General features: G+C 38.6%; 1 protein-coding gene across 2 annotated transcripts in view; it reads right to left on the bottom strand.

The window, feature by feature from the left end:
* Window positions 1–16,950, bottom strand: part of kaznb (kazrin, periplakin interacting protein b) — a 351,940-nt gene that overhangs the window by 280,265 nt on the left and 54,725 nt on the right. For both annotated transcript variants that reach the window (XM_061939051.2, XM_061939082.2), the window contains exon 2: window positions 6,762–6,913. In XM_061939051.2, the coding sequence (XP_061795035.2) occupies window positions 6,762–6,913 (152 nt within the window). The remainder of the gene's footprint in view (window positions 1–6,761; window positions 6,914–16,950) is intronic.

Here is a 16,950-nt window from a genome sequence, read left to right as displayed (position 1 = left end):
TAATAACTTATTCTTCTGTTGTTTGATACTTTATATTAGTTTTACCACAAATTTGGGTATCAATCCGATACCAAGTAGTTACAGGATCATACATTGGTCATATTCAAAGTCCTCATGTGTCCAGGGACATATTCCCTGAGTTTATAAACATAGTATAAATAAAAACAAAAACAAAACATGTTGTAATGCCAAAAAATAGACGTAATCATAGTAGTATAGACTAGATACGCTACTGTACTTGGTATCATTACAGTGGATATTATGTGTAGATCAACCAATGGTGTTTGTTTACATTTTGACGCCGGTGAGCTACGGTGTGTAGTGAAGCATGTTTAGCTATTCCTCGCCCTGCAGGGATCATACTTGTAAGAAACTTGCTTTATTTGTCGCCATGGAGGCGAGGATTAGTGATTTAGAAGTAGCTAAAACCGGTACTTTTCAGACGCGGTATAGTACCGAATATGATTCATAGTATTGCGGTACTATACTAATACCGCACAACCCTATACCACTGTAACTTTGCCTCATCCTTCACTTTAAGCGTGATTGAAAAATGCGTGAAGAATGAACTACCGACCTGATAAGTCTGAAAGAGAAAGAGATGATACAGTAGTATCTGCTCACAGATGGGACCTGGTGGTTATTTGAGCACACTACAGCTAGTCCTGGGTAGTCCCAATTTCTTAATGCTTCAGTCACACGCAAGTATCTCACAGGAATGTGGCAAAATAACAGTGGTACCTACTGTATTCACAGCCTTTGCTCAATACTTTGTTGATGCACCTGAGGCAGCAGCAATTACTGCCTCAATCGTTTTTGAATACGATGCCACAAGCTTGACACACCTATTTTTTGGCAGTTTTGCTAATTTCTCTTTGCAGCACCTCCCAAGCTCCATCAGCTTAGATGGGAAGCGTTGTTTTTTATCCAGGATGTGTCTGCACATTGCTGCATTCATCTTAGCCTAGTCGGGGAGGTGACCGAGAACCTGGTGGTCACTCTGTCAGAGCCACAGCATTCCTCTGTGGAGAGAGGAGAACCTTCCACAAGGACAACCTTCTCTGCAGTAATTCATCAATCAGGCCTGCATGGTAGAGCGGCCAGACGGAAGCCATTTCTTCGTAAAATGTTTGCCAAAATGCACCTGAAAGACTCTTAGACCATGGGAAACAAAATTCTCTCATTTTGTCTCATCAGTAAATGACAGGCGTCATGTTTGGAGGAAACCGGGCACCGCTCATAACAGGCCAAAACCATCCGTGCGGTGAAGCATGGTGGTGGCAGCATCATGCTGTGGGGTTGTTTTTCAGTGGCAGGAACTGGGGAACCTAATTTAACACTGACACTCATTTAATTGTATTATAACCTTAATATGTTTTTCTTTTTTGTTTGTTTTTTGTGGTTCTCTTTTTTGGGGGGGGGGGGGGGGGTTCATGTATGCGTATGTTTGTATACATATATGCATATCCTTGGTTTTATATTTTTATTTTTCCATAACACTTTACTGTATTTGTATATGTGGGTGTGTGTGTGTGTGTATATATATATATATATACCGTATTTTTCGGACTATAAGTCACAGTTTTTTTCATAGTTTGTGCGACTTATACTCAGGAGCGACTTATGTGTGAAATTGTTAACACAGTACCGTAAAATATCAAATAATATTATTTAGCTCATTCAAGTAAGAGACTTGACGTATAAGATTTCATGGGATTTAGCAATTAGGAGTGACAGATTGGCTGCCCTTTGTCACCGATTCTGTTCATAACTTTTATGGACAGAATTTCTAGGCGCAGTCAAGGCGTTGAGGGGATCTGGTTTGGTGGTTGCAGGATTAGGTCTCTGCTTTTTGCAGATGATGTGGTCCTGATGGCTTCATCTGGCCAGGATCTTCAGCTCTCACTGGATAGGTTCGCAGCCGAGTGTGAAGCGACTGGGATGAGAATCAGCACCTCCAAGTCCGAGTCCATGGTTCTCGCCCGGAAAAGGGTGGAGTGCCATCTCCGGGTTGGGGAGGAGATCTTGCCCCAAGTGGAGGAGTTCAAGTACCTCGGAGTCTTGTTCACGAGTGAGGGAAGAGTGGATCGTGAGGTCGACAGGCGGATCGGTGCGGCATCTTCAGTAATGCGAACGCTGTATCGATCCGTTGTGGTGAAGAAGGAGCTGAGCCGGAAGGCAAAGCTCTCAATTTACTGGTCGATCTACGTTCCCATCCTCACCTATGGTCATGAGCTTTGGGTTATGACCGAAAGGACAAGATCACGGGTACAAGCGGCCGAAATGAGTTTCCTCCGCCGGGTGGCGGGGCTCTCCCTTAGAGATAGGGTGAGAAGCTCTGCCATCCGGGGGGAGCTCAAAGTAAAGCCGCTGCTCCTCCACATCGAGAGGAGCCAGATGAGGTGGTTCGGGCATCTGGTCAGGATGCCACCCGAACGCCTCCCTAGGGAGGTGTTTAGGGCACGTCCGACCGGTAGGAGGCCGCGGGGAAGACCCAGGACACGTTGGGAAGACTATGTCTCCCGGCTGGCCTGGGAGCGCCTCGGGGTCCCACAGGAAGAGCTGGACGAAGTGGCTGGGGAGAGGGAAGTCTGGGCTTCCCTGCTTAGGCTGCTGCCCCCGCGACCCGACCTCGGATAAGCGGAAGAAGATGGATGGATGGATGGAGATTGTTTGGTAAACGTATAGCATGTTCTATATGTTATAGTTATTTGAATGACTCTTACTATAATATGTTACGTTAACATACCAGGCACGTTCTCAGTTGGTTATTTATGCCTCATATAACGTACACTTATTCAGCCTGTTGTTCACTATTCTTTATTTATTTTAAATTGCCTTTCAAATGTCTATTCTTGGTGTTGGGTTTTATCAAATAAATTTCTCCCAAAAATGCGACTTATACTCCAGTGCGACTTATATGTTTTTTCCTTCTTTATTATGCATTTTCGGCCGGTGCGACTTATACTCCGGAGCGACTTATACTCCCAAAATTACGGTATATATGTTTATATATACTTTTTTTCTCCACTAATTGTTAAGATTAGTCTTATAGAAATGTGCCTTCTTGTTGTCTCCTTCTCTCTGTTGTTTGTGGTGTTTTGTGGACATTTGCATTGCCAACATTTCAATGTATACTGCTGTACATGTGTTGTAAAAAAATGAAAATCCTAAATAAATCTTAAATAGGAACTGGGAAACGAGTCAGGATGGAGGGAAAGATGAATGCTCCAATGTACAGAAACATCCTGGATTCAAACAAACACTTCCCATCCCACCTGATGCAGCTTGAGAGGTGCTGCAAAGAGAAATGGGCGAAACTGCCCAAAGGTAGGTGTGCCAAGCTTGAGGGATTTTATTTAAAAAGACTTGAGAATTTAATTGCTGCCTACGGTGCAGCAACAAAGTATTGAGCAATGGCTGTGAATAGTTAGTTTTTTTAAAAGTTTTTTAGGGGTATTATCTGTAGAATGTTGGTCAAAAATTAATGAATTCCATTTTGAAATAAGGCTGCAACATTACAAAATGTGAAAAAAGTGAAGCGCTGCGAATACTTTGCACTTTAGCTGTCAAAGTTGGACATCCAAAGACCCGCTTAAAGTTTGATGGAATGGAAAATGTTACATTTGTTCAAGTGAAGGCTCTTTTCTGTCAAGTGGTTTATTTTTTTCACAATTTCAGGGGTAAGTCAGCAGAGTATTTTACCGCACAAAACTGCCTGAATCCTCCAGTCTAATCAATCCAATCTTTTTTCTTTTCTTGTGGCTCATGCTTGGTCTTTAATTCTGATCAATACTAAGAGAAGGTAAACGCAGCAACTTTGTAACGAGAAAGATAAACTGGCAATTTGATATGAATTTAATTTGATGCCAGGTTTACACACAGGAAGTAAACAACCGCTGGTGGCTGTCGTCATAGCAACAACCAGTCTCCAGTCAGCATCTTATGGTGATTTTAAATGATAATTACATATTATCTAGTATGCTTTGCAAAGACAAAAATAGAAGGGATAATCAACACTGGACGTCTCAGATGACATGAATGTGTAATATTAGGAGGATCCATCATGCAAGAATGTGATGGAGGTCACAGATCACCACAAACAATAACAGTCAGTGAAGATGGTAAAAACATCAAAAGGATGCTTTAACATTGCAAACATATTTAAGATTAAAAAAAATATGAGTCCTTAAAGAGAAACTATGTTTTATCTGAGGTAAGAATAGTTACCATATTGTACATATATATCGTATTTTCCGGACCATAGGGCGCACCGGATTATAAGGCGCACTGCCGATGAGCGGATCTAGTCAGGTCGATTTTCATACAAAAGGCGCATTAAAGGGGTCATATATGTATATATATTTTTTTCTAAATGGAAAACACTTCCTTGTGGTCTACATAACATGTAATGGTGGTTCTTTGGTCAAAGTGTTGCATAGATTAAGTTTTACAGATCATCTTCAAGCCGCTTTCTGAGCGTCTCTTCAGGATGCGGCGTTTTGTGGGCGGTCTTATTTACGTGGCTCACCTTTGACAGCATCTTCTCCCCGTCATCTTTGTTGTAGCGGTGTAGCGTGCAAGGATGGGAGTGGACAAAGTGTCAAAAGATGGAGCTAACTATTTTAATGACATTCAGACTTTATTTAAATCAATAACGGAGCAGCATCTTCTCATCCGTGGCTCACTAGTGCAACCACGACACCGGAAATGTGTCCCATGAAAAACCGTCCGACCGGAACTCTCTAATAACTAAAGATCCTTGGGTGAATAATGTAAAGTCACTACACCAGTATGTTTTAGTGCTTTCATGGTGGGTTTACTGACAGATATAAGTAAGAACTTTACACTACTTTATATTAGAAATGGCAACAGCAAAGTATGAATGTCCCATAACAAGAAGATAGAGAAAAAGTAGAAGCTTATCGACTACGCCGTCGGCAAGGACTACAAAGACTGATGCGCGCAAATTTTCAGGACTTATGCAGATCCCAAATACAGATCAGCAGGTACCAGAAGGTAAGAAAAGTTGCTTTTGCATAATATTGCGAAACAAAACGCCAGATAATATTTCTTACCTTATGCACACACCATAATAATACTCGTATGTTGAAGCACAGTACAATCCATCAAGCGGTTCAGCTTCATAGCTTACCAAAGTTGTACTAAAACATTGTGATAGATTTTTGAGCGCTGTGTGTAATGTTCTATATTTTCAATGGAACATATAAAATGTTGGTGTTGTTTACTTGAGTCATATTGCCATCATAGTGCAGTCTACACGTATCTCTTATGTTTGACTGCCATCTACGGGTCACACTTACCATTACACCGTGTACCAAATAAAGCAAAACCAGAATTATTTCGCACATTAAGTGCACCTGGTTATAAGGCACTGTCAAGTTTTGAGAAAAAAAAAAAAAAAAAGGCTTTTAAGTACGCATTATAGTCCGGAAAATACGGTACATAATATACTATATCTAAAATAAAATATTATTATAATATTACATAAACATTAAAATATGTATCATTATTTAGAATATCAATTGTATTTATTTGAACTATGTTGTAATAGAAGACATGCATTTAAGACTCCAGCTACATGTAAAATGATTAATTATCCTTTATATTATATGAAAAACATTCCGTATATTATGATGTATACAAAATATTTCCTATGAAATATACCATTCATCTTTGAATATATAGTGCCTGCACCTAAAAGGAACACGTGTGTAATGCTGCAGAAATGTTCATACTTCATATTATAATATATCAAATTATATATTACTATTTACAATTATTACAACAATCATTACAAAACAAAAATATATATAAAAATATATTAAACGATATAAAACATTTTGTTTTTAATTATGTTGTAAGTCATGGAAGGCATGCTTTAAGACAGCAACAGATGCTACACAATTAATTATACTTTATATTACATATAAAAAATTTAATGTGATATTATGAATATAATATACTGTAGTCACTTCAAAATATACCACCATAATACACTATATTCATTACTTTTTGAAATCATATTCAAATATACATATATTGCTTGCAACGGCAGAAATTATTACTTTATATTATACGATACAAAGTAATTTATTACCATTTACAATTATTACATAACAAACATATATATTAGAATAGATTAGATTATATAAACATGTTGTAATTACGTTGTAAAATAAGGTATGCATTTACAGCTGTGGGTATTCAATTAATTATAATCTATATTACATATAAAACATTTCATATATTATGAATACAAATAATTACCATAAAATATACCACTATAATGCACTATATTCATATGGTTTAATCATATTTTAACATATAATAACGGCATATAAAAGGAAAGTATGTAATGCTGCAGAAATAATTGTGAATAGAAAACAAATATGCATTATGCAACTAAACCCTAAATTAAACTAGATGATGATTTTCTATCAATATACAACATTTGCATGCATTTAAAATTATATTGTACATAATGCTGCAAAGTTGACTATACTGTATTGGCATATACATTTATTTACAAAATTATATATTTTTAGAAATGTATTTACTTTATTTTTTTTGTTCTTGTATTCTTCATTTAATATTTTGTATATTTTAATATGTTGTCTATCATAGTGTTTCCAAAAAATACATGAATAAACACATGCATTTTGTTTTGAAAAGAATAGTCAAAAGTAATGGGTCGGCGGTAGTAGTACTGAATTAGGCAAAATGACAGACTGTGGTACCTGTGCATCCATTAGCAGGTGTCTCATAAGGCTCATGGACTTGGTCAAGGTGTCCCCCGGCATGAAGTCCTGGTCCCGCTGGTCCAGGTTCCATGGCCGGGTCACCATGAACTGAGCGATCTGGTCGTTGAGGCTGTTGAGAGACTGGACGGCTGCGAACAGAGACAAAACTAAATGAGAGACGTCTTATCTTCTCCTAACGGCGCTTTTGTAGCTGCTCTCGCTAATGAGAATTCTCCCAGTGAGGCCTTCCTGCATCAAATGAATCCCTCGTTTTGGGCAACAGGGGCATCATTAGACTAAATCCATTAGCGAGACACAGAAAAACCACAGTCTCTCCATTATGTGATATTATTCTTCCTTTGGAGCGTCTCTGTAATAATGCTATTATGTCTTTTTGCAGTTAATGGTCGTTCCAACACACTTTTGCAGCAGCCTCGTTGTCTTAATGGCTTCGCGCAAACTCCGCCTTGCAGTGCAAGTTTAAAAGTGTCTTATCAATGCAAAGTCACATTACACAGCGGGGAGACACAAAGTCAGCACAAGCAATTTAATAAAACGGAAGGCAATTTATCTTTCTTTTAATCAATAACTTCATTAAAACAAGCGTGTTTATACGCGTGCGATGCAAAATTAAATTTCACAGCAAATGAAAAAGGATTTTATAGAATGATTCATATGCGTAGAAACTGTAAAACTTGCAACAAAGTTTCACCTCATGGAGTCGCACCATACTTGCCAACCCTCCCGGATTTTCCGGGAGACTCCCGAAATTCAGCGCCTCTCCCGAAAACCTCCCGGGACAAATTTTCTCCCGAAAATCTCCCGAAATTCAGGCGGAGCTGGAGGCCACGCCCCCTCCAGCTCCATGCGGAGGGGGCTTTCCCACAATATAAAGAACGTCTACAGTAAAGCAGTCCGTCTGCCGTAAACAGCAATGTTGTGACACTCTTAAACAGGACAATACTGCCATCTAGTGCATGTGATGAAAGCACTTTGGTGCGTGCCACACAGCAATGCATAATCAGAGAGGGTGTTCAGCATGGTTAGAAAGATAGTGACAGAGAATAGAACAAGGATGGACAATTCAACCCTTAACTCAACAATGAGTAGATGAGTGTTATGTGCGTGTATACGTGTAAATAAATGAACACTGAAATTCAAGTATTTCTTTTATTTATATATATATATATATATATATATATATATATATATATATATATATATATATATATATATATATATATATATATATATATATATATATATATCCATCCATCCATCCATCCATTTTCTACCGCTTATTCCCTTCGGGGTCGCGGGGATATATATATATATATATATATATATATATATATATATATATATATATATATACATATATATATATATATATATATATATGAAATACTTGACTTGGTGAATTCTAGCTGTAAATATACTCCTCCCCTCTTAACCACGCCCCCAACCACGCCCCCCGCACCCACCCCCCGAAATTGGAGGTCTCAAGGTTGGCAAGTATGAGTCGCACATTGCATGTTAAAAATGTTAACACGCAATGTGCGACGTTTATGATAAAACACGGCATCATTTTTTTCCCCGGTCATGGTGAGTCAATCTTTTAAAGCTACTTCAGCCTGAAAATATACTCATTCAAGTTAGATCTTCATAGGAGTGATCCAATACCTTTTCACTGATATGATACCGATATTAATCTGATATCAAGTGAAATCACTCAAACGGAGAACAATGGTAGGAATGAAAACCACTAAGCTATGTATTAACAGTTTGCAACGGACTTTTGCTGTATTTCATTTGTCTTTTTTTTTTTTTTTGACGACACATAGTGATCACAATAGTTCACTAAATTAAAGGGAAACTGCACTTTAAAAAAAATTTGGCCTATGATTCACAATCCTTATGAGAGGCAAAAAAGTTGGCACAGGGGCATTTTTACCACTGTGTTACATGGCCTTTCCTTTTAACAACACTCAGTAAACGTTTGGGAACTGAGGAGACACATTTTTTAAGCTTTTCAGGTGGAATTCTTTCCCATTCTTGCTTGATGTACAGCTTAAGTTGTTCAACAGTCCGGGGTCTCCGTTGTGGTATTTTACGCTTCATAATGCGCCACACATTTTCAATGGGAGACAGGTCTGGACTACAGGCAGGCCAGTCTAGTACCCGCACTCTTTTACTACGAAGCCACGCTGTTGTAAAACACGTGCAGAATGTGGCTTGGCATTGTCTTGCTGAAATAAGCAGGGGCGTCCATGATACCGTTGCTTGGATGGCAACATATGTTGCTCCAAAACCTGTATGTACCTTTCAGCATTCACAGATGTGTAAGTTACCCATGCCTTTGGCACTAATACACCCCCATACCATCACAGATGCTGGCTTTTGAACTTTGCGCCTATAACAATCCAGATCGCTCTTTTCCTCTTTGGTCTGGAGGACACAACGTCCACAGTTTCCAAAAAACTATTTGAAATGTGGACTCGTCAGACCACAGAACACTTTTCCACTTTGCATCAGTCCATTTTAGATGAGCTCAGACCCAGCAAAGCCAGCGGCGTTTCTGGGTGTTGTTGATAAATGGATTTAGCTTTGCAAAGTAGAGTTTTAACTTGCACTTACAGATGTAGCGACGCACTGTAGTTACTGACACTGGTTCTCTGAAGTGTTCCTTGAGCTCATGTGGTAATATCCTTTACACACCGATGTCGGTTTTTGATGCAGTACCGCCTGAGGGATTGAAAGTCACGGTCATTCAATGTTGGTTTTCAGCCTTGCCGCTTACGTGCAGTGATTTCTCCAGATTCTCTGAACATTTTGATGGTATTACGGACCGTAGTTGGTGAAATCCCTACATTCTTTGCAATAGCTTTTTGAGAAATGTTGTTCTTAAACTGCTCGACAATTTGCTCACGCATTTGTTCACAAAGTGGTGACCCTCGCCCCATCCTTGTTTGTGAATGACTGAGCATTTCATTGAAGCTGCTTTTATACCCAATCTTGGCACCCACCTGTTCCCAATTAGCCTGTTCACCTGTGGGATGTTCCAAATAAGTGTTCGATGAGCATTCCTCAACTTTCTCAGTCTTTTTTGACACTTGTGCCAGCTGTTTTGAAACATGTTGCGGGCATCAAATTCAAAATGAGCTAATATTTGCAAAAAAACAACAAAGTTTTCCAGTTCGAACGTTAAGTATCTTGTCTTTGCAGTTTATTCAATTAAATATTTATATATATTTGCAAATCATTGTAGTCTGTTTTCATTTACCATTTACACAAAGTGCCAATTTCACTGGTTTTGGGTTTTGTATTTGCACTTAGAAATATTTGTTTGTCGTAAAAAAATATGATTAGAACCTTCTAGCATTATGTGTGTCTTCTATTACAGCAAGTGTGTTTATTCTAGGGATGTCCCGATCCAGGTTTTTGCACTTCCGATCCGATACCGATATTGTTTTTGCACTTCCGATCCGATACCGATACTGACCGATACCGATACTGACCGATACTGGCCTATCCGAGCATGTATTGAAGTTTAAAGTTATTTAGCCTACTTAGTTGTCAGAATCATGTTGAAAAGGGTTTTAGTACTCTTGATAACAACTAGCCAGCTGAATTAGGGGAGTTTGAATAATACACAATGGTTGGTAACAAGAAACTGACCTGTTTATTCAAGGATAAACACAAAATAGACACAATTATACATGACAAACAGAAATGGCATCATTGAACTAGGGCTGGGCGATATGGCCTTTTTTTAATATTGCGATATTTTAAGGCCATGTCACGATACACCATATATATGTGGATATGTTTAGTCCATGTCACGATACACCATATATATGTGGATATTTTGCCTTAGCCTTGAATGAACACTTGATGCATATAATCACAGCAGTATGATGATTCTATGTGTCTACATTAAAACATTCTTCTTCATACTGCATTAATATATGCTACTTTTAAACTTTCATGCAGAGAAGGAAATCACAACTAAAAAAAATTACTAATTTTTTCATACGGTGTTGATCTGGAAATGTTTGCCTCGGCATTTTGATGGTGTGGACGTGTGGCACCGAATGGAGATAAGCGTCTCGACAGACGTTACAATATTTGAACAATGATGACGAAAACTGTTTTCTCTGTCGTGTCCGTGTGTCGAAAATTGTTATGCGCTTATTTTTTTATTTGATTTTGTGCGTGGCATAGATTTACCGTGCGCAATTGCACAGGCGCGCACCTTAGAGGGAGCGTTGCTAGCACGGCTGCGCTAGCATCACAGCTAACGTTAGCCAAGCTACCTCTCTGCTCGGGGAGGACGTATACGTATGTGGCGTATGACGTGACAGTATGTGACGTATGACGTGACAGTATGTGACGTGTGTAAGAAGGTGCGCTTGCTGTCCGTGAGAGGGAGACACAGGAAAGAGTGAGAAGAGCCTGTCGTGTAATGCCAGCAGCTAAAAGCAACTGCGTGAGAATCCACAGACCTGTGGATGTGTTGAAGGTGTGCTGGAAAATGCGGAACGGAAATTAGGGAGCAGCAGAAAAGTGGAATGTATTATTTAAATAGGTGCGTTGGAAAACACGGACCGGAGTTTTTTTTGAAAACTGGATCTGGATCGGCATTTTCCCATGCCTTGCCGATACGCATTTTTTGGCAAATATCGGCGGCCGATCCAATCCAAATATCGGATCGGGACATCCCTAGTTTATTCTAAACATTCCTGCTACGTCAGTTAACACACCATGGCATTTTTACCAAGCTTTTTTTTCCCCGTTGGATATATACGGCAATAATATCGTACCTTAATAGTGGCCTTGATACCGTGATAATATTGTACATCCCCAAGAAACACATGTCATTGTGATGCAATTGTACAAGACAACACACAAGTATTCGAGGTATTAAATGGCCATCAATATATTAGCAGCTTTAGAGGTTAATTTGAACAAGACACACCAAGGTTAACTTTTCAAGAGAACCATCAAAGATTTACGACCACTTGTCTCGGCCAGTTTTGTCTTGTATTTCAACGAGCACACAGCGGCCCTTGCAGCCATCAAATCAGCCAAGGATAAAGGCGGATAAAATGTTTACGACAAGAGAGACGACAACTGGATTCCAATCTCGCCTTCAACATTTACAAGGTGCCCACCTTTGCCACCCCCACACCCCGTCCACCAAATGACAATGTCGCCTCGGAAGAAGATGACATGTTGTCACACACACTGCGAGAGCAGACACGCCCGCTTCTTCTTCCTCTTGGAATTCCAAACATGGTGTCACTGTCAAACTGTCGCAAGTAATAGCCTCACAGCAAAAGGACGCCCCAGGAAGGAGAATTTTGTAGGAACATTTCAAAACAATTACAGCAATTCAGGGCTCGAAATTGGAGCCAAAGAACAATTTTGTGACCCTGGGATGGAGCAAAACGACAATCCTTGTCCACCAGTTGTTAGTTCTAAATACAGGCTGTCAAAAGCAGGCCAAAGCAAAATATGCGACTACAGTATAACCTCTGACCCTAAAATCATTCTAGCCAATCAGAAGGCTGAAGAAGGTCGTTTTCATGGAGAAATGTACCAACAATTTCCAAAACAAATAGAGAAAGCATATACTGAAGATATTTGCATATTTATAGGAAAATACATATACCGAACTTTCCGGATTATAAGGCGCACTTCCGATGAATGGTCCATTTTCTACCTTTTTTCATATATAAGGCGCACCGGATTATAGGGCGCATTAAAGGGGTCATATTATTATTATTTTTTTTTTTTAAATAAATGTAAAACACTTCTTTGTGGTGTACATAACATGTAATGGTGGTTCTTTGCTCAAAATGTTGCATAGATGATGTTTTACAGATCATCTTCAAGCCGCTTTCTGACAGTCGCTTCCGAATGCGCCGGTTTGTGGGCGGTCTTATTTACGTGGCTCACCTTCGGCAGCTTCTTTTCTATGGCGGCACATTAGTGCCAAAAATCCAAGCGCATAAAAACTGTTATCGCGCGCTGATTCTCAACTTCGTGCGTGCGCGACACCCTTTTGCGCGCACGTGGTGCCTTTTTGCGTGCGCGCAGTGCCTTTCTGCGCGCGCGCGGTGCCTTTCTGCGCGCGCGCGGTGCCTTTCTGCGCGCGCGCGGTGCCTTTCTGCGCGCGCGCGGTGCCTTTCTGCGCGCGCGCCGTCTCGGTCTGTGCGCTGTCATGTTTCGTTTTGGCACTTTGGGGGCGGGTATGCTTAGACGGCCCCTTCTTTCTGATTGGTCAGGCGAAAAATGCTCAGAGCCAATCAGAAGTATAGCAGGGCGGGTCATCGTCAATATGTATCAAGATTTACGGAGGAAGAAGTGGATAAAAAAATGTTGCGCGCTTATGAAGGCTATTTCATACCACATAAACACAATACAGGGTAAGACAAAATGTGACCCAAATAAATAATAAGACAACAAACACCATAATCAAATCTTTCAGCCAGAACTGGTCCACCACCAATAACATCCAACCATAAAAAATTTTATATTTTCAATTCTTCTTCAACATTTGTTTTCTAATTTATGGAATTTCTTTTGATTCAGCAATAAAATTAATGAAATAATCTTTGAATTTTGTTTTTAAAATGTTAAAAATAGCTTTTTAATAATGTATTCTGAAACAGTTTAAAATAATCAGAGAACTGACTAACACTGACCCTACACAACTATGTTGCACAATTAAGTCTTTTTTTTTTTAAAGCGACAGAGGTCATTTCAGCATCCTATGTCATATCTACATGTAATAAGATTTGTAACAAGGCAAACAGTTTGTAAATTGGTCGAAAATCGAGCAAGTTATGGTAATTTAATTAGTACATGTACCATTGACATATATGTAATGATTGAGGCTAGATGTCCGAGGTACAACGTTGCTATGCTGGAGAATCATTGGTCATATGAAAAATGCTCAGAGCCAATCAGAAAGGAGGGGCCGTCTAAGCATACCCGCCCCCAAAGTGCCAAAAAGAAACAGACAGCGCGAGGAGAGATGCCAGGAGTACACAGAGAGTGCACAGACCGAGACGGCGCGCGCGCAGAAAGGCACCGCGCGCGCGCAGAAAGGCACCACGCGCGCGCAAAAGGGTGTCGCGCGCACGAAGTAGAGAATCAGCGTGCGATAACAGTTTTTATGCGCTTGGATTTTTGGCACTAATGTGACGCCATACTTCTCCCCGTCATCTTTGTTGTAGCGGTGTAGCGTGCAAGGACGGGAGTGGAAGAAGTGTCAAAAGATGGAGCTAACTGTTTTAATGGAATTCAGACTTTACTTCAATCAATAACGGAGCAGCATCTCCTCATCCCTTGAAAAACCGTCCGACCGGAACTCTCTAATAACTAAAGTTCCTTGGGTGAATAATGTGAACTCACTACACCGGTATGTTTTAGTGCTTTCATGGCAAGTTTACTGACATATATAAGTAAGAACTAGAGATGTCCGATAATGGCTTTTTGCCGATATCCGATATTCCGATATTGTCCAACTCTTTAATTACCGATACCAATATCAACCGATACCAACCGATACTGACATATACAGTCGTGGAATTAACACATTATTATGCCTAATTTGGATAACCAGGTATGGTGAAGATAAGGTCTTTTTTTTTAAAATATTAATAAAATAAAATAAATTAAATTTAAAACATTTTCTTGAATAAAAAAGAAAGTAAAACAATATAAAAACAGTTACATAGAAACTAGTAATTAATGAAAATGAGTAAAATTAACTGTTAAAGGTTAGTACTATTAATGGACCAGCAGCACGCACAATCATGTGTGCTTACAGACTGTATCCCTTGCAGACTGTATTGATATATATTGATGTATAATGTAGGAACCAGAATATTAATAACCGAAAGAAACAACCCTTTTTTTGTGAATGAGTGTGAATGGGGGAGGGAGTTTTTTTGGGTTGGTGCACTAATTGTAAGTGTATCTTGTGTTTTTTATGTTTATTTAATACAAATTAAAAATTAGAAATTAAAAAAACCATACCAATAATTTCCGATATTACATTTTAACGCATTTATCCGCCGATATTATCGGACATCTCTAATTAAAATAGGAAAATAAAAAATAGAATAAGGTAAAGATGAGTCGATAATAATGATAATAGAAATAATACAGACAAAGTGCAAACTAGATAAAAGCCAATAATAATAATAACACAGACAAAGTGCAGACTAGATAAAAACCAATTAGTAAAAATTTGTAAAAACTAAACATGGGAACGCGATTGTTGCTCAACTAGCCATAATTGTGTTTGTTTTTTGAAAGTGACAAGTGCGGGTATATTTTTCAACGTGTCAGGTAGAGAGTTCCATAGTTGTGGTCCTTTTATTGAAAAGGCAGTCTGGGAAAAAGATGTTCTACGGAATGGAACACAACAGTTGCCTTATTGACATTGCTCGGGTGCTAGATCTGGTATCACTTTGCAGTCTTGTAATTGCCTTTCAGAGCAATTGGGGAGCAGAGTTATCCAAGCATTTAAAAAAACAGTTTGACTGTGTAACAAAATAAAATTGGTAAAACTTAAAATATTGTATTGGGTTAAAATTTGGCAATGATATCGTATACTCTTCTTGTCTAGGACTTTCAAGGCGTGGTTATACAGACACTCAATGGTCTTGATTGATGACTGGTGTGCCTGGGACCATGTAGTTAAGCCATAAGATATGTGTGAAAGAATCATTGAATTCATAAAAGTAAAAGCACAGCTGAGAGTTAAGCAGTTTCTTATAATCTTAAAACAAACAAATCTAAGACCAGATCCAAACCAATCTAAGTCTATGAGCATGAACTGATGGAGCGTACTTGGATGAGCGGTGAAACGTCTTCTAAGACAAACCAAACAGTCCAGTTGCGATCGATTGAATGCCCTGAGATGACACTGACCTGGATGAATGAGAACATTCATAGACATTTAAAGTGTTGCATTTCAAACTGTGCGTGGTGTTATATTGGCCAAAATATCAAATATATTTGTTAAATAAACCCTCTGCCTTGTTTTTAATGAATACTTTGTCCTACTGCGCTACTGTATTTTATTGTGGGCCATTATGGTGGTACTGAGTTGTGTTTTCTGAGTTGGTACTTGGTGAAAAAAGTTTGACAACCTTTGATAAAGTAGATATGTTAATAATATATATTATATTTAAAAATAAACTCAATTTAAAAAAATACTCAAGGACACAAAAACATCAATTGAATGTGTTTTAATCAGCCCCTTAAAGCAGCACTAAGGAACTTTTCAACCTTCATAAAATATTTTCTAGGGATGTCCGATAATGGCTTTTTGCCGATATCCCATATTCCGATATTGTCCAACTCTTTAATTACCGATACCGATATCAACCGATACCGATATCGACCAATATATGCAGTCGTGGAATTAACACATTATTATGCCTAATTTGGACAACCAGGTATGGTGAAGATAAGGTACTTTTTCAAAAAAATTATAAAATAAGATAAATTAAAAACATTTTCTTGAATAAAAAAGAAAGTAAAACAATATAAAAACAGTTACATAGAAACTAGTAATTAATGAAAATGAGTCAAATTAACTGTTAAAGGTTAGTACTATTAGTGGACCAGCAGCACGCACAATCATGTGTGCTTACGGACTGTATCCCTTGCAGACTGTATTGATATATATTGATATATAATGTAGGAACCAGAATATTAATAACAGAAAGAAACAACCTTTTTGTGTGAATGAGTGTGAATGAGTGTAAATGGGGAAGGGAGTTTTTTTGGGTTGGTGCACTAATTGTAAGTGTATCTTGTGTTTTTTATGTTGATTTAATAAAAAAATAAAAAATAAAAATAAAAATAAAAAATAAAAAACGATACCGATAAAAAAAAAAACGATACCGATAATTTCCGATATTACATTTTAACGCATTTATCGGCCGATAATATCGGCAGGCCGATATTATCGGACATCTCTAATATTTTCATAACTTTTGGGATGATACGTCGACTTACAACTAGTTGAATGACTCCTTTGTCATGACCTGGGGAGGTCTGTATCGCTTTCCCTGGCACTTAGCAGCCTTGAGGAAGGTGTCAGGAACACTGACACACTAAAAACTACAAATATGCTAACTTGACTTGCCTTATGGCAAAC

Source organism: Nerophis lumbriciformis, linkage group LG03 (assembly GCF_033978685.3).
Source record: "Nerophis lumbriciformis linkage group LG03, RoL_Nlum_v2.1, whole genome shotgun sequence".
In the NCBI taxonomy this organism is placed as follows: domain Eukaryota; kingdom Metazoa; phylum Chordata; class Actinopteri; order Syngnathiformes; family Syngnathidae; genus Nerophis; species Nerophis lumbriciformis.
The sequence above is the reverse complement of the archived record's forward strand: the minus strand, read 5'-3'. Positions and strand labels throughout refer to the sequence as shown.